Raw genomic sequence first — 18,463 nt, 5'->3', positions numbered from 1 at the left:
TATTGAAAGATACAAAGATTATATTCTGTTTATCCTCAACAATTTTCACAAGTTTACAATCTAAACAAAAATTTTCGCTTTTTAATCATTTTTTTTGGGGTACCCAAGGTGACTCCCGTGGGTATTCTCATGAAACCCCCTTTTATTAAAAAATTTTGCGTCATTGCAAAAAAAATTTCCGGGGCTTTTATGAAAATAAGAGTTCAATTTACAAAAAACATCCTTACATAAAGGTGAATCGATCTTTACTATTATGCAGTTCTAAACCCCCAAAATTTAATCAAAAGGATCTATCACGGTACAGTATTGTTTCTATTTTGTTGATACTGTGATCTGCTTTAATATCATTGAATATTATCTTTTTATTTTTTTTATCATCAATTTTAAAAAACTCGTTAAATCCCCCAAAAACACTCTAAAGTTAAAACAAGTTACTTTTATTGAAAATAACGTTTTCCTTAAAAATTAAAATGTAGCGATTTTATTGTTTAATCGTCGTTTGATAGGATTCAGATCCATCGTTTGAAAAAGGATCGGTTTTCCCTTGACACCCCTTGACCCCCAAGACACCAGGGTTTGGGGACGAGGACCGGAGATGGGGACAGGTCGACACCCCCTCTTCGCGGGTAAGATCTAAGCAGTATAATGTTATAAAAATCGGCGAGGACTTGACGAATGCAAATAAAAAATTTAAAAAATCAGCCACTGTCAGAAACATTTTAAGTCAATAGGTTTTTTTCATCTTTTTTTTTTTTTTTAATTTCCTTTTTATACAACAACGGTATTGTGCCCTCCCAAAGGTTGGGTTAAAAAAATTTTAAATGAACATGTCAAGTTTCAAAAATCAAAAGTTTAAAATCACAGACCTGTGTTAAAATTTTTTGAAAAAAGGTTTCTTTTAAAGTACTTTGAATTAATAATCATATAAAACTTAATAAATGTTAATTATGGCCAAATGGTCGATACGGATACGGGAGGAACCTTAAAATTTTTGTAACTTTTTTATGAAACAACTCTAAGACTAAGAAAAAAACTGTAGCTATTTTCAGACTTATTATTTACTTTGGGAATTTTTGAAATGACACGTTTCCAAAATGCCAAAATCGAAAACACACAGTCAAGTTAAAATTTTGGGGGGTTATAAATTTTAATTTTTTGGGAGACTGAAAACAGAGTTTTAAGCAAATTTATACAAAATAATACCAGAAATTTTACTTTTTTTAAAGGAAAGAAACCAAAATTAGCATGTTTTAAACGAATCGATTTCGATTACCCCCCTCGTTTCATCGTAAAGGGTTTTTAGGAAAAGATTAAACGTAAACTGATAAAAAAATTATGGAATATGAAACTTTTAAAAAGATTAGTTTCAGATGTTAAAATGAAAAATTAAAAAAAACATTTTAACTTTTTTAAACAGGCCACGTTTCCCTTTGCCCCGCATTAGCGGGAGATTATTCGCTGCAAAAATCCGAAGAACGGGAAAAAGGGAAAGGAGGGAAAAAAGAGTTTTGGAGTAGAAGAAGTAAAAGGGTTTGGGAGGAAATAGAATACTGCTTTATATAAATTTATGTATGATTTTTTATGGAAAAAATAAAAATGCAGTATATTTGACATCAATTTTCTTTGCAATCTAAAGGTTTAATATATTTATATAAAATAATGGTGAAATTCGTAATAAACGGATAAAGACATGTTGTAGGGAAAATCATTATTAAAATAATGACCAGTATTGTCGATGTATGGAGGGGTTTCTAAAATTGGTTTCATCTTTGGAAAACCTATTTTGTGGTAAAATTTTGTAAAAATTTTAAAAAAAAAAAGAAAGGAAAAAAAAATTTGTTTCACCTAATTTTGGGTCTGTTACATTTTCATAATCTGTGATACAGTAGTAAATATATTTCGCAGGTCGATATCCGGATTTCAGCGACTTTCCCTTTTTATAAAAGAGGCAATGAAAAATGTATCGCCATTTTTGGCTTTGGGAAAGGAAACCCACCCCGTGAAATGGAAATAGATGGCTTTTAAACTTCCAGTCAATAGGAGCAATATTTTGATTCCGCCCTCAAACAAAAAGAAAAACATGGAAAAAACCAGAGGTAAGCAGAATTGTTTAGTTTGAAAAAAAACTTTTCCCCAAGATTTATGTATTTTAATTTGCTTTCTTATCAAAATCGAATGCCCTGCAGTATTGATTTTTATTTTAAATGTGTTCTAGGTGTTTACTTTTTTTTCCCAATTTGGCAAATAAAATTGATTTTTTCCCTTAAAAATTGACAGGAGTATATAGACTTAAATTTTATTTTTTTTTAAGAGTTGGAAGTGTTTGCGTCCCCCTATCAATAACCATTTTCTAAAAGTCGCTTAAAAACAAACAAAAAACCCCCAAATCTAAAAAATTTTTCTCTGTCCGACGCTAAAACTTTTTCGTAATGTTCTTTTAGGAGTTCCGTCCTGATCGCTTCCCGAAAAAAGGAAAGGGATCCAATGAATATGTTCCATTTTCGGAGGACAAGGGAGAGTTTTGCGAGTAACTTAAAAAAGAGAATGTTTCTTTAGCTATGAACTGTAGATGTTTTTACTAGTTTTTGGCATGTGCATACGGTCTAAAACGAATGCGCGAAAAGTAAAAATGTTTAACAAGGGAAGTAAGGTGAAAAGACATTCAGGAAAAAAACAAATTTCGACGGCAGGATAAAAATAAAATTTTAAAAAACAATGTTTTGGGGAACAAAAAAAAGGAAAGGAAAACTAAAAATAAAAAGTCACAACATACCCCCCCGGAAATCGAATTCAGATGCCCCCCGCTTTTTTCGGAATTTAGCTGCTTTTTCATAAAATTTTTTTTCCCAGAAATTGTTTGGAAATTTTTCATTGGAAACAAAAAACCCGAAAATGGTTAAATTAACATGAAATTCAAGGATTCCAAAGTTTTAAATTATCTTTTTAAATTTTGTTTTTCAATTTTAGGGAAATATTTGGTTTTAAGGGGCCCCGGAAAAAAGTCGGTTAAAAGAAGCCCGGGACGTATCGGTTTGGTCAAGGGGACGTTTTCCCCCTCGGGGGTGGGGTTTCCAAACGGGGCCCATGGTCGTTTCTTCGTGGGTTTTGGGAAAAATTTAGATTCTTTTTTTCGCTCCCCTCTTTTTTGGGGGGAAAGTTAAAGTACCTCGCCCACAATTGAATTGAAAAAAAAAAAGTTAAATACCTAGAGGGCAACAAAGGGTAAAACCAAACAAAAAAAGGGGTTTACCTTACTGGGGGAAGCTATGTAAATTTGTGAAAGGAAAGGGAATTCCTTTTTTATGGAATTAAAAAACTTTTTATCATTTTGCGTTAAAAAAAAAATAATTTTGAAATTAAAATTTTAAAATTTTTTTTTATTGATTTCCGGGGAAAGATAAAAAAACGTTGCTTATTAAAAAAATTTTTTCCCGAGAGCAATTTGGAAACCCGATTTTTATTTAAATGCCCTAAAAAAAACCCTTTTGGGAAAAAAAAATATAAAAATTTTAAAAGGGTTTTTGGAAAAAAGTGTTAAAATTTTTTAAAACCTTTTTAAATTATAATAAGGGGTTAAAAAATGACTGTTTATCGTTTTAAAACCGACTTCTTTTAAATTAAAAAATTTCAAACAGGGAAAAATGTAAAATCCCTAATTTTAGAAAATTTTTTGTTTAAATAAATTTTTTGGCCGAATCCACCACGGTAAAAAGTAATTTTTTTCAATGTATTAAATTAGTAATTTTTGTTTTTTAAAAAAACTTTTGTTTAAATTCCCTAAATGCGGGGAAGTCAAACAAATTTAAAAAAAATTTTTAAAAGCCCAAATTTGTATTTCCAATTTGTAGGTTTTTTCAATTTTTTTTAAAATAAAAAACCAGTGGGAAAATTGGTATTAAAATTTTTTTTACAGACAAAAAAAGGTGGGCAAAAAAATGGTTTTTTGTGAAATTTCGTAACCGTAGCGCCGATCAGGAGATCTATTTTCTTTTAAAGAATCCCGCCCCCCCCCCTTTTTTAACGGTTTTAAAAAAAAAGGGGGTTTTAGTGGGAAAATTCAGATACTTCAAGGGGAAGGTTTTTTGGGGGTTTTTGTTTGGGGGATGAACCGTAAATTGGGAAAAATTTCCCTTGGCGTTTTAAAAAAAATTTTGGGGAAAACCCGGTGGGGGGGGGGGGGGGAAATTGTTGGTTTTTTCATATTTTTTTTATCCTTAATGACAACCCGTTAAAAAAGGGTTATTAAATTTTTTTGGGGAAAACCAATAAAAGGCCAAAATAAAGAAATTTTGGGGTTTAAATTTGGGGAAAAACCAGACAGGGGAAGGGCTCAACTTTTCCTACAAAAAAAGATCCGTACCGTTTATTAAAATTACGAATAACACGCGTAAAAACCTTTTTATTTTTCTTTTTTGTTGTTTCTTTTGGGAACACTCAATTATTTGGTAAAAAGGGGGGGAAAATTTTTTCTTAGGGGGGGGGGGGTAGGGATTGGGGGGGGGCCCCCGGGGGTTGGGGAAAACGGGGTTTTTGTTTATAGTTTGATTCGGTTTTGTTGGTGGGGGGGTTTTTTTTTTATTAGTTTGGGGGGTTGGGGGGGGGGGGGGGGGGGGGGCCCTTTTGGAAAACCAGAAAAGTTTAACGAAACCACTTTTTATTTAAGGAAAAAATTTAAACCCCCGCAAGAAAAGTACCCCCCCGTTATCCACAAAAGGGGAAGGGTTAGTAAAAATGGGGTTTAAAAAAAAAAAGGCCCAATTGGTAAAATAGTCAATTAAAGGATTTAAAGGGGGAAGAAAAGACAAGTTTTATTTTAAACGACCTTATCGGGAAATTTTCTTAAAAAATGAATTGGGGATTTGGTTTACACAAAAAAAACAATTTTAAATTTAAGGATTTGGCCAAATTAAAATAAAATTACCTATTTTTAAAAAAAAATTTTTTTATTTCATTGATATTTCCAAACCGGACAGACAAACCCCGAATGGGGTTTAAAAGGGAAGGAAAATTTATTTTTAAAAAAAATTCCCCCCAAAAACTTTTAAAAATTAAATATCCGGGAGATTTTTAATCATTTTTTTTTATTTTAGATTCTTTAAAAAAATTTAAAAAAGGGCTTTAAAAACCTAAATTGGTTAAAAAATTTAAAAAAGGAGGGTAACTCATGACCCATAAAGTAAAAAAAATAAATTTAATCTTTTAACAAAAACAATTAAAATTAGGGAAAATTTGAAACCCCAAAAAACCAAAAATTTGTCAAAAGGATATTAGACGACAACGCTTAAACTTTAAAAAGGGTTTTGAGAAAGAAAAAAAAAGGAAATTTAAAACGACAAAAAATTAAAAAATTTGGTTTAAACGAGACAAAAAAAATTAGGTTTTAAAAAATTGTAACACCGCCACAAAGTAAAAAGGTAAAATTTTGGAAACAAAGACACAAGCAATGAAATCTATAAAAATTTCATCAGGAAAAATTTTTTTTAAAAAAGGAAATAAAAGGTCTTACAAAAAAGAAAAAAATTAGGGAAAATTGGGATTATCACGGCCCAAAACTGTTAAAAAAAGGGCCCTTTGGTTATCCCAAAACCCCGTAAATTGGAAATTTTTAAAATTCGAACAAAAAGAAACAGGTTTGGGTACAGGGGGAAAAACAATGAAAAATTTTCTTTAGGAAACGAAAAAACAAATGAAACGGTAAAAATTGGCATATGACACAAAAATAAATCTTTTCAAATTGGTACTCCGGGCAAAAAAAAATTAAAAATTTTAAATTACCAAGAAATTTAAATAGGGGAAATTTGGTCCCAAAAACAAAAACAATTAAAACCCGGGACCCAATTTTTTTATTCAACCAAAAAATTTTTAAACAACAAATTTTAAAACCCACCAAAAAAAAGGGGGAAAATTTTTAAAAAAAGGATATTTTGGGAAAAAAAAAAATTTAAAATTGTCAAATTGGGCATATGGGGCCAAGAAAAATTAATCTAGTAATAAAAGTGAAGATTGTTTCCGGGTTTTTTTTCCCCCGGGTTTTTTTTTAATTTAAAATTTTTTGGGGGGGTTTTAAATCGAAATTTTAAAAAAATTATTTTAAAATTTTAAAATTAAAAATCTTTCAAAAACAATTATTTTAAAATTGATCGTTTTAAAAACGCCCCCGGCCCCCTAATTTTCGAAAATTCTAGGGCCCCCGGATTTTTTTCCAAAAGCAAAAAATCCGTTGGGTTTTTTAAAAAAAGAAAAATCCCCTTAAAAATTTAAAAGTGCTCTTTAGATGCGGCTTGTAAATTTCATGGAGTAGAACAAGTTGTACACAATACGCTGCATAGGTAGGGGCACTTACCGGATCACACAAAAGTTTTAGTGCTTGAGAGTTTACATCCGAATAGGAGTCACCTTCTCTAGCAAAAGCCACGTTAGTGCTTGTACTTTAAGAATAACTACTTTGAAGTTGTAAGTAATTATCTTATTCGATTGTCCGACAGGTAGGAAGATAAATCAATCAGATTGCTTATTCACGCCATTGATTTCAAAGTTATGTTTTTTATGTTTCAGATTCCGGATACTACCCGATCCTAACAACGTGGCTGTCCCTAAAAAGAACATTGTCACCCGGTCTGAAAGCGGAATCTATATCAAACTTGAAAAGCGATGATTCTTTAGTTGTAAATGACTATAGTGGATTCATTTATATCGGAATAACATATAACCATGTTACTAATATATAGTGGATCTCCAGCAAGTGACGGTTGTTTATCAAGTTTATATAACTCGACTGTCTTTTTGAAATTTAAAAATTAACTAATTCGAGTTAGATAAACATGATACACATCCGTCACTCGTTTGAGAACAGCACTACGTTTAAATTAAATTATGTGAGCCGAATCACCACGCGATAAAATATGTAATTTCACACTGTGATATAACATTATGTCATCTTAGTGTTTTTATTAATAGAACACTTGTTAGTGTCGCCGATCAAATATCCGACGATGACATCGCGGAGTACGTCACAGCTGAATATTAAACTAATCAATATCAGCTTCAATTATCAGTACTTACTCGGATTTGGAAGGTATACTATCATGGTTTATAGTGTTAATAACATTTCCTCTAAAGATTGCGCATTTCAACAAACATTTCGGAAACCGAGCTAGAGTGCTGGGCAATGTGTGTATTTCATATGTGATAGTTTGTTTACATGATTTTTTTTTATCCGTTAATTGACAAGTGTTAAAAATGGAATTATATATTTTGTGTTTGTCATACATATTCGCAATAAAGGTACGGGCAAACATAAAGAAAGTGTTTTGTTTCTGTTGGTGACAATATTCGTACCGCGTGACAACGACCTACCGCTGTATCAGGGAAAGGGAAACTCAATGCTTACTCATACATAAAGAAGATGCCGTGACCGTTTTATTCAAATTATTACGAATAACGACAGCGATAAAAACATTTCGTATTTGGTCGTACATTTGTTATGTTTCGTTTTGGTGATACACTCATGGATATCGATGTCAATTGGGGGTAAGGAAGTGGTGGTGATAGCGGTAGTTGTGGTGGTAGCGGTAGTTGTGGTGATAGCGGTAGTTGTGGTGGTAGCGGTAGTTGTGGTGGTAGCGGTAGTTGTGGTGGTAGCGTGGTGGGGGGGGGGGGGGGGGCAGTTTTGTTCGCCATTACCAGTACCGTATACGATATCTCACTTTGTGTAGTCTATAAGTTGACCCCCTGTTTATCCACAAAAGGGGTCAAGGTTGATGTTAAAAATGACTGTTATAAACTAATGTAAGGCTTCATAGTTAGAGTAAATATGATGTCAATCATAAGGCAGTAATAGGTGTTTTAAGAACAGATCTAGACTTACCGCCTCATTTCATATTCGACCTTATCGGTATGAGCGTGCTACTGCTAACATATTGAGCATTATATGAATTACGCAATAATCAATCGGGCTATCGCTCACAGGTGTGTATTCTTATTGTGGTTATGTGTCCTCACATTCAACACATCATTTACATTATTATCAGGATGGTTTATTTCTGCACAGCTAAACTTTAACTTACGTACTATGACTATAAACTATGTCTTGGATGGTTCATTATTTCCCTTACGATTTGTTATATTGCCGAAACATTCGGACGAGACAACACGCGTGGTAGTCTGGTGATGTTGAATATTTTGCGGAAGGTAAAATTTGATTTGTACAACTAAAATAGAATCATCATAGATACTTTCAGTAGATTGAATGATATGCCGTGTGTAGTAGTTGTTACATCATCTTCATTTTTATTCTTAGTTATCATTATAAAAAAATATAAAAAACGGCGTGTGTAGGAAACCATAAATTCTGTCTCAAATGGATTGAACAAGGAGGATAAGCTCGTCATCGACGACATCGACAATGTAAATCTAGGTACAATTTAGGACGACAACGACAATGTAAATCTAGGTACAATTTAGGATCATCATCGACGACAACGACAATGTAAATCTAGGTACAATTAGGATCATCATCGACGACAACGACAATGTAAATCTAGGTACAATTTAGGATTATCACGGACGACAACGACAATGTAAATCTAGGTACAATTTAGGATCATCATCGACGACAACGACAATGTAAATCTAGGTACAATTAGGATCATCATCGACGACAACGACAATGTAAATCTAGGTACAATTTAGGATCATCATCGACGACAACGACAATGTAAATCTAGGTAAAATTAGGATCATCATCGACGACAACGACAATGTAAATCTAGGTCCAATTTAGGATCATCATCGACGACAACGACAATGTAAATCTAGGTACAATTTAGGATCATCATCGACGACAACGACAATGTAAATCTAGGTACAATTAGGAACATCATCGACGACAACGACAATGCAAATCTAGGTACAATTAGGAACATCATCGACGACAACGACAATGTAAATCTAGGTACAATTTAGGATCATCATCGACGACAACGACAATGTAAATCTAGGTACACTTAAGGTAATGTGAGCAGATTGTCTTCACTGGTGTTCTTCTTTTATCAACTATATGTGTTTGGTAATTTTTAAAATAATTTTAATAGATATTTACAAACTCTATGAAATTCCATAAAACGGTTATTTTACAATTGAAATTCCATCCAAAATCAATTTCTATTTACAATGCATTACTTAGTATTTAGCAATAGTCGAGGTCAGATATTTGACAAACGCTCAAAGATTGCCGATAAGTCGTCGAAGGATATTCCTAGACCCCGAGCAGGACGTCTTTTTTAACCTTAAAATGCAAGACACCTCCCGTGATGGTGATTAAAAACAAACGAAGAATACTGCCATATAAATTAAAACGTAGCTCTAATTCAAAATCTTAAAATATGAATATGTTCACATCGAGACCATTAAAAAAGAATGATTAGACATGCTATTCCTGAATTGTAAGCGCACATTCTCGTCATCAACGACTGGCGGCAATGGTGATTAATGCTATGTAACAACAAAAATGGAACTACAGAAAGCACGTGAAACGTCTTATTTAATTTTTGCATCAGGAGTTATTCTTTTTCTCGTTCAGAGAATGATGCAGACTACCAACGTGTCTCAATAAAATATAGGTATAATATAAGGATATATAATGGCTATTGAAATCACCGTCCCATCAAACGTTTCGTTGAAAACAAATATATAGTTCATGTTTTTCGTTTGTGATACCTATTCTATTTCAACAGATAACTTTTCTGAAGTCACATGCATATTATTATTATCAAATTCATGCAAACAATGGCGTTACAATGAGAAATGAAATTCAATGGTGCCAAATCATACATCGAGTCGTCGTAATAGGAGACTTTAGTAACATATGGATTCAATGTCATTTGCCACATACTGTGACACTACATAATATAATATTAATTTCTTGATCTGATAGTGCTATTTTGCACGTTCGGTATCCACAAAAGACATGTACCCCACACTTTCACAACTTACTTACATCTTCCCATGAAGTGTATGGACAATCTATGTGCTGGTTATTCAATACGACAGACAAACATAAGGTATCATTGTATATGATTACAATCGATTCATAGCACATTGATGAACAGGTATTCATTTGCCAGCGGTATTTGGGCTTTTAAAAATATCAAATTGTTGTAAAGAGACTTTTTAATGTGTGGTTGATTTATTTCATTTACGCATGATTTTGTTTCAGCAACAAAAATGAACATCTTCTTTGTCGCCATTGGGTCTATACTGGCGATCTTTTGCATATGGAAATTAGTAGCAGTTCTACGTAGATACAAAGTGAATATAGACTTGTATTGTCAGAAGAACATCCTACCCATTGGAAAGTTTCACCCAATATGGGGACATCTGAATCAGGTAACATGTTGTGAGCATTATCTACTTATCTGTAGTTGATTTTAGAATTGACGTTCGTTCAAGCAATCAAACGTTGACATTTATACTGAGGATTGAATTATGGGTTCTATATATAACCGAGCATGACTTTTCTAATTATTATCCCGAAATTACATAACGTTTTGTCCTAAGGAAGAATGAAGATTCCCACAAGAGCATGATGCAGTATGATTTATTAATTGGAATAGCATGTATCAATCGGATTTGCAAAGTGCTAATCGCATGTGACCCTATCTGTACAATATGTAGGACATATGGGAACACGCCATTGAGTACATGTATGTCATATATATGGCAGCTAACTACCTATGTCTTCATTTTGACCCCCTACTAAAAAGTAATGTCCCTACCATATTCTGGCTGTGGCACTGGATAAAATGTACAAACGACAAAACAAGTATTAGCAGTTTTCTAATTGGAAATTACCTGCATGATAACGCTTTTTCCTCATAGATACTAAAGTAAAAAAAATGTCGACCATAGGGGGTGACCAAAAACGTTCGCATTAGTTCGAAAGAAATTTCAAAAGCCGGTTGAAAGGTGCAAAAAATCATAATCAAATACATTGTATTACATGTACATCAAATATTAGATTTTAAAAGAACTCTTCAAATTGATTATTAATTGGTGTTATTTTTCTGAGAAGAACAAAGTTATAACTTAGTTCGACATTATAACACTTATTTCGTGGAACAGGAATTCCTGATCATTTAATATCGATCGCTGATTCTGTTGTCTGTCTCAATTGAAAAAAATGAAAAAGACATTTGTTGTTCACAAAGGCTTTGAGTCCGCCGGTTTGTGAATCGTTTTATGCATTAAAATGTAACCATTTCTTTTACAAAAAATGTTAAACGAATTATATCATTTTCTAATAATGTACACGTGCTTCATTTGACGAACTCAAATTTAAGCGCAAAACAAATTTTAAACTGATGAGTGGAATGCTTAATTATATATTTTGTGCACCAACAATGATTTCCATACAAGCTAACGTAGATAAACTACAATAAGCGCAAGCATGATTTAGCAGAATTCATTCATCTCGCAAACAAAAAATGAGAAAAATGCTAAAATAAGATAACTGCTAAAATATGTACGTTTACAATGATCACTCTTGTTGCTCGAGCTGATTGGAATCGTGCGAGCAGCCTTACTGTAGGAGAAAACCGGAGGACCCAGAAACCACCATATGGCCGAGCAAAAGACCTCCATACCACAAGGGGGTTCTCCTAGTAGACCAGTTCCCTCCACATTAAGACACCCTCGCAGGCTTCCATTAGGGATGACAAGAGTGATTTATATACGTTCGATATGACTTGTATCTGTAAACTTCTGACGCCGTGTCTCAGAGTAAAATCGTATCATACATACCTGTGATAGTGACGACAGTTCACCAGTACGCGGACTTGATGGGGAAATGAGTGAAAAGGTGTGAAAAGGGTTTCAATAGATTTTTCAATTTTCATTTTTTCCGTCCATCAATTCTGCACTACAAACAGGGCGAAATATATTTGGATACTCAAGCTGGTTGAATTGGTTTAACACGACTTAAATAAGCATTCAGGCATAAAAAAACAGCACGTTCTGCTTATGTTTAGGCTTAATACGAAATATATACACGCTTAGTTTCACATATTGTCAATTCTCATAATTACTTGATTTCACACGAAGATCCAACGTAATTAACATGTAACAGATTTTTAGTTATGTATTTATCTTTTTTTTTTTTTTTTTTTTTTCAGTTTTCAGATTTTGACGACCTCATCGACATCAGCTTTAAATTGGTAAGGCAAACAGGCAGTAGAATTCTATCTCACTGGATAATGTGTTTCTTTCCTGTCATTTCTGTTTGTCATTCAGAGACAGCTAAACAGATCTTAAAGTCTTCTGAACCGAAACCCAAGCAAGTCGGCGGGGGTTACTTCACTCTAAAAGACTGGATAGGTAAAAAAATTTTGTTTCAAATTAGTCATTGATTTTTTCATTCTTTTCACAAACTGTTATTTAACTTTGTTTTTAAATTTATTGTTTAAAATTTGTTCAGCATCTATCTGTCAGAAGAGTTATCTTTGGTACTCTTTTGATTATATCGCCATCATGATAAGATATTGATATACAGTATACAATGTGACGAGTTAAGCAAATTTATACCAGTCAAAGAAGCGCATTGGTAAAAAAGATGGGGTTTCCAGAAATGTAAATTTCTCATAGGGGTCGGCCAAAGATTTTTAACACTTAGTTACCAATCACCGATAAATTGCTTTGTGCCATCAAAATTGGTTTCCTTGGCTATACATTTAAACCAAATTAATCGATAATGTACTTGTCTAATTAACTAATTTCGTTACTTAATTACTAAACTAAGATCTATTGTAACGAAAAAGGGAACTGAATACCAAAATACTAAAACACTAAGTATACTGATGATAATATTTATTGTTAAGCATTTTGTGAAAAAAAGTCTTCTTTTTTTGTCAACAAGTGACATTTTTAATTTGTCTTCTATATCCAGTCAATTCAAAAGTGTTTAACATGTAGAGAGCTTTATCACTTAACATAATCCTGCCCATATATCAGAAAACTTAGCAATTAGTGCAAAGTGTTGATTTTGGCTTTGACATGTGTCACCCCAATGACTTGATGAACGTAACACTACAAACCTCCATCACACATGTTCCTTTCCTAAGATATAACTACCCGTAGCACGCATACAAGTAATGCCGACATATGTAGGCAACGTCCTTAATTGACCATCGATGTAAACTATAATTAGGATGTTAAATACGATATATTACATTATCTATATTTATTAAAACAATATACCCCATATACCCCAATTTCATTGTTTCGTCAAGTAAATACCTTCTACGTCCATGATTTGAATCATTATATTATAGCGCTTCTATCCTATTTATAAAATCGCATCTTATACAGATCCACTCTTATAATGAAAGATAAGTGTGGTTTATGAAGTTGTCTTCAGGAGACATTAAAACCAAGAAATCTTCTAGAAACATAAGACTTTCTCAGCACAGTTAGTTGCTTGATGTTTTAAAAGCAGATGGCAATACCTTTACTAATGAGCAAATGCGAAGTGTTTTAAGAATGATCAGAAACGAAAGCCACAACCTGAAGATCAAAACGTTGGTGTTGATGATAACTGGCGGGCCATCCAATTATTATCCATAAAAGATATATGCTATGGCAATTTTTAATGTCAAATACACACTATATGTGATAGTTTCAATTAAACCTCGACCATTTTGCCACAGCGCGCAAACAAAATCATAAAACTGAGGTGCCCTTAGTCCTGATGTATTTTTTTCACATCATCTTCACATCATCTAATGGAGAAACTAGCATTGAAATTCGTTTTGATGTTGCCTTCTCGGCTACCTTCATGATCAAAGGAAATCACCAATGATCTTTTAGATATAAAACATATGCTATCAATGTAGAGATTGCTCTTTACTCTGCGTTTCTCCTCTCTGGATGATGCAGATTGTAAAGCCTGGACAAGAACAAAGTTTCTAGAAATCCTTGCACATTGTCCGTTCTCTATTGACACTGACATAATCAATCCAAACAACGAGAATGCACCGCTGTTTGTTTGGGTGAAAGTGAAAACGGACATATCCCGGAAAGAGCTTTAAACATTTTTTAACAAGTCAGCTTCCTGTAGATCGAAAACATTTCATTCCATGATTTCATCATAACACCTAAATATTGTTCCATGGTTCAATGGACGTGAAATCTTACAAGAGAAAACATTCTTTGGCAAAAAAGAGTGTTCTTCGAAGCATATTTAGCACGCTAGACTTTCATACTTGAGGGTAAATATACCTTTATTCCTGAGTTCTGATTACAGGTTCCAGATAATATCCTACTGTGGCTAGAAGAAGCGGAACTATTTGAAGTGCATGAGAATAGCTGTGCCTAATGGTTATAATCTGGATACATTGGGACCTTTTTTCTGGAAGCGATAATGATGCAGAAATTATAAAAGACATCATTTGGAAGCATGTGGTTTGAAAACGAAGATATCATCTGCTGTAAAACCTGTGCAGACTGAACATGACGATCTGAAAGCTAACATTAATAGATCCATAACTAATTCCAGATTGGTAGTGAAGTCATATCACGGACGCTTCTAGCAATGTCTGCTTTTAAAAACCCAACTTACCTCCAACTATTTCATGGATGTCATCAAGGAGCTGTTAGAATATTGACAGCCTGTCTGAATGAAATCCGAGGATCCATATATGTTAGAACACTAGTACGAGACGCAAAGGATAGGGCACTGGCTGACCAAATAGGCCAGATCGTACTTGAAGGGCCAAGTCACCATTTGTCAAACTAGATGGAACTGCGGATAACTGTGACTTTCCAAAGTTAGACATAGAATAACTTCAGACAATCTCCTGTGGTATATACTAAATATCACTGGCAGCTGGCTGAGCTCCTCAATAATGATAGTAACTACGAGAACCGGATCTATCGGCACTCACGGGGTACTGTACGATGTCAGATCCACTCCATGCATAAGAGGAGTGTAAAGTACAATGTTTGGATCCAGCATGACACTCCAACACCATTAATCCCATATCTTGTCAGAAAATTGATTCAGCAGTTGTAAGACCATTATTTGAGGTTATCAGTGAAAATGGCGGCCATTTTCAAAGTGGAAATGTCACTTTAGATGGTTATTAGTGTAGTTGGCAGTCCCTTTGTCCTAATGAAACAAAGTATACACATTTAATTTCAGTTCACGTAACAATATTTCAACGAAAAACAGACTTCTGCCCATGCGCGTTTTTCTGTTAAAAATTAAATGGCAGTATTGTCAAAAATTGTAATTAATATACACAAAACTCCTAATTCCTATTTTTGGGCGATTTATTGTATCATGTTTAGAGATTGATTAGCACATAATTACGAATTGACTGGAATAGCAAGCTCTATTTTTGACCTTTCGGAAACTTTGCTTGATATAAAAAGAGCATGTTCTTATTCAAAATCCATCACAATTTTACCTTCTGTATCCAAAGCATTCATTGGTGTAATTTTTTGCTTTGTATATACAGTATATTGTATCTAACATGGTATGATTAACATGTTAATGTTTATTTTTCTCAAAAAAGAAGAATTGGTATAGTAGCATTTCCCCCGAAAACCATGCATTTTTTCATTTTGGGCACAAAAAGGGCACTATATTCTTTCGTATGTACATGTTTGAACTTACTTTTTTGTAAACGCATGACTACAGAAGCTACTAATAGCAGGTACATGCTATCGTATTTACTTTTTAGGCCGTTTTGAAACCCCACCTTAACCTTTGGTATAATTCATCATGTTCAATTCCGAAAATGTCATTGTATTTACATTATACCTTGCATCTTGGTATCTGGACTTACAATTGTGTTTTTCTAAATCAAGAACATCTCATAAGTGTGTTTTGTTAACACTCTACTTCTTTTGGCACACTAACTTTCAAGGTGATGGATTACTTATGAGTGACGGTAAGAAGTGGGAGAGAAATCGACGACTGCTGACACCAGCGTTCCACTTTGACGTATTGAAACCCTATGTTGGGGTCTTTAACAACGTCTGCGATACGTTTCTGGTAGCATTTAAACTTACCAATAATTTGTACTAATTATATTCATTTCATCACATTAAATTTGATGTTGTTTATTAACTAATATTTTGATTTTAACGTTAATTTCTCACTTCAGTCGTATTTACCTATATTAAACGATAGTATCCAACAGTTATTAATTAGCAATAGGATATATCAAAATGAATAGCAGTTTGTGTCTGTTATACTCTCATGACATAATCTAATATCAAAATAATGATATTGATATTTCGGTCATAATACATTTTAATACGACGGATATATTTCGTAACGACACAAGCAAGTAACGTTATTATTTGTTTGATTGTATATCCAATCTCTTAAAGCTTTATCTAATTTTATATTTGAAAAGGAAAATGCTGAACGTGCGACCTCTTGCGGCAGGAGTGTGGAGATGTATGGCTTGGTAGGACTAGCAACTCTCGATTCTATACTACGCTGTTCTGTTTCATACTATGGGAAGATTCAGGAGCAGGGGTACAAAGCTTTTAGTCTCTTATATCAGTCTGTTTGAATATATTCAAAAATGTGCAATCACTTTTAATGAGTTTATGGTTTACATATTACAGTTTGAAACACCCGTATGCCAACGCTGTGCAACGACTTACCTTGTTATCCCAGGAGAGATTAATGTAAGTTTGGTAACATAAAGGAAATGACAAAATGCCTTTAATTGTAAAACGTCATGATTTAACGGTCTGCTCATATTGTAACTACGGACGAGAATATAGATTAAAGTGTTTCATGTTCATAAAAATAGCACAAAACATCCATACTTTTAGCTAAATATGATGCATTTCCATCTGTCAATAAGGTCGCCATTGTTGTGGTTTACATTACCGTTTTATCTATCACCGAGTGGAAGGGAGTTCGCAAGGCTCTCCAAGTACGTACATGAATTCGACGAAAATATCATCAACGAAAGGAGGAAACTATTGGTGAGTAGAACAAGGATAATATAGGAATCAAGATTAACATGTTACTTCATTACAAGGATAATATAGGAATCAAGATTAACATGTTACTTCATTACAAGGATAATATAGGAATCAAGATTAACATGTTACTTCATTACAAGGATAATATAGGAATCAAGATTAACATGTTACTTCATTACAATTATCAATCTTTAAAACTTGTAGAAAAAATAGGAATCCTTGCCTTTTGATATTATATCGTCATCTTTGCTGTCATGAAACGGAATAAAATTGTCGATTCAAGTTTAAATACAAAATAAACCGTTAAGATATTTATCTTTTTGTTTATTTATCTCTTTATTTTGATCTATTTATCTATTTATCTATATATTTATTCATTTAGGCAGCCGACCCATCGATTCTGAAAAAGCGCCGCCTTGATTTTCTGGACATCATGCTGACTGCCAAAGACGAGAAGGGCACTGGCTTGACTGATCGTGAGATCAGAGATGAAGTTGATACTTTCATATTTGAGGGTATGCTTATACCGTACAATTATGGACTTACTGTGGGGTTGGTAAGCAGGGAGTAAAACCATAATATTTATTTTATTAAAAGTTTTCCCCTGGTAATTTCTTTTTCTTTTCAGGTATATGAAGAATAGAAAAGTATTATCGATAATTAGTACGGATTACTGAATAGAGTATATATATACAACAAATGGTGCTGTTTAGAAGATTGTATCTTATTTTAATTTTCGCTGTAACTGAAATTCAAAACTATAATATCGTCTGTTCAATCTTTCAAAATTTTAACAAGACATATTTTCACTGCATATGAAGTAGAATGTTCTTCATAAAAGTGTTCCAGGGATATGGAGATTATGACTGGTAGAGGATATTAAATATATATTATATATTTCAGAATTATAAATACATGTAAAGAAGAATAAAATCCCACAACAACAAAATATTCTTGTCAAATTATCAGCTTCGCGCATAATGTGTTATGTAATAAGCTGGACATGATAACTGTGGATCATGTATTTTATAAACACTATTTATCTATTTCAAATTATAATTACATAGAGGTTCTCCAACAAGTGACGGTTCTTTATCATGTTTATCTAACTCGGGTTAGTTAATTTTCAAATTTGAAAAAAAAGACACGAGCTTTAGGTTTACCTAGAAATGTACCAGCTTCCGTGTGATTTAGTTTATTTTATGATCAAATTCTATTGCGACCCAAACCCAAGATTAAACGACCTTTCCATGAGGACATTCCTCTCACCCGTTGAATCATTTCAATGTTGACCCCTGTAAATCCACAAAATGTGTCCAAGTTGATGTTTCAAATGACAGACGACAACAGTAAGCAGAAGCGTGCATAAGAAAAGAAGTCCGTGGTCAAAAGAAAGAGGTTAAGCAATCGGAATTGTTGGAGGTAAAAATCGGAGGCTTTGAAAGTGGTAACGAACCGC

At 33.3% G+C, this 18,463-nt stretch overlaps 1 protein-coding gene across 1 annotated transcript in view; it reads left to right on the top strand.

Moving 5' to 3' along the window:
• Positions 1-18,463, top strand: part of LOC117332331 — a 54,054-nt gene that overhangs the window by 27,633 nt on the left and 7,958 nt on the right. The window contains exons 9-15 of the mRNA XM_033891215.1: positions 10,217-10,386; positions 12,171-12,372; positions 15,924-16,051; positions 16,419-16,543; positions 16,636-16,698; positions 16,881-17,004; positions 17,387-17,519. Of these exons, the coding sequence (XP_033747106.1) occupies positions 10,217-10,386; positions 12,171-12,372; positions 15,924-16,051; positions 16,419-16,543; positions 16,636-16,698; positions 16,881-17,004; positions 17,387-17,519 (945 nt within the window). The remainder of the gene's footprint in view (positions 1-10,216; positions 10,387-12,170; positions 12,373-15,923; positions 16,052-16,418; positions 16,544-16,635; positions 16,699-16,880; positions 17,005-17,386; positions 17,520-18,463) is intronic.

Source organism: Pecten maximus, chromosome 8, assembly GCF_902652985.1.
Source record: "Pecten maximus chromosome 8, xPecMax1.1, whole genome shotgun sequence".
Lineage (NCBI taxonomy): Eukaryota > Metazoa > Mollusca > Bivalvia > Pectinida > Pectinidae > Pecten > Pecten maximus.
Note: the sequence above shows the minus strand (reverse complement) of the source record. Positions and strands in the feature narration are given on the sequence as shown.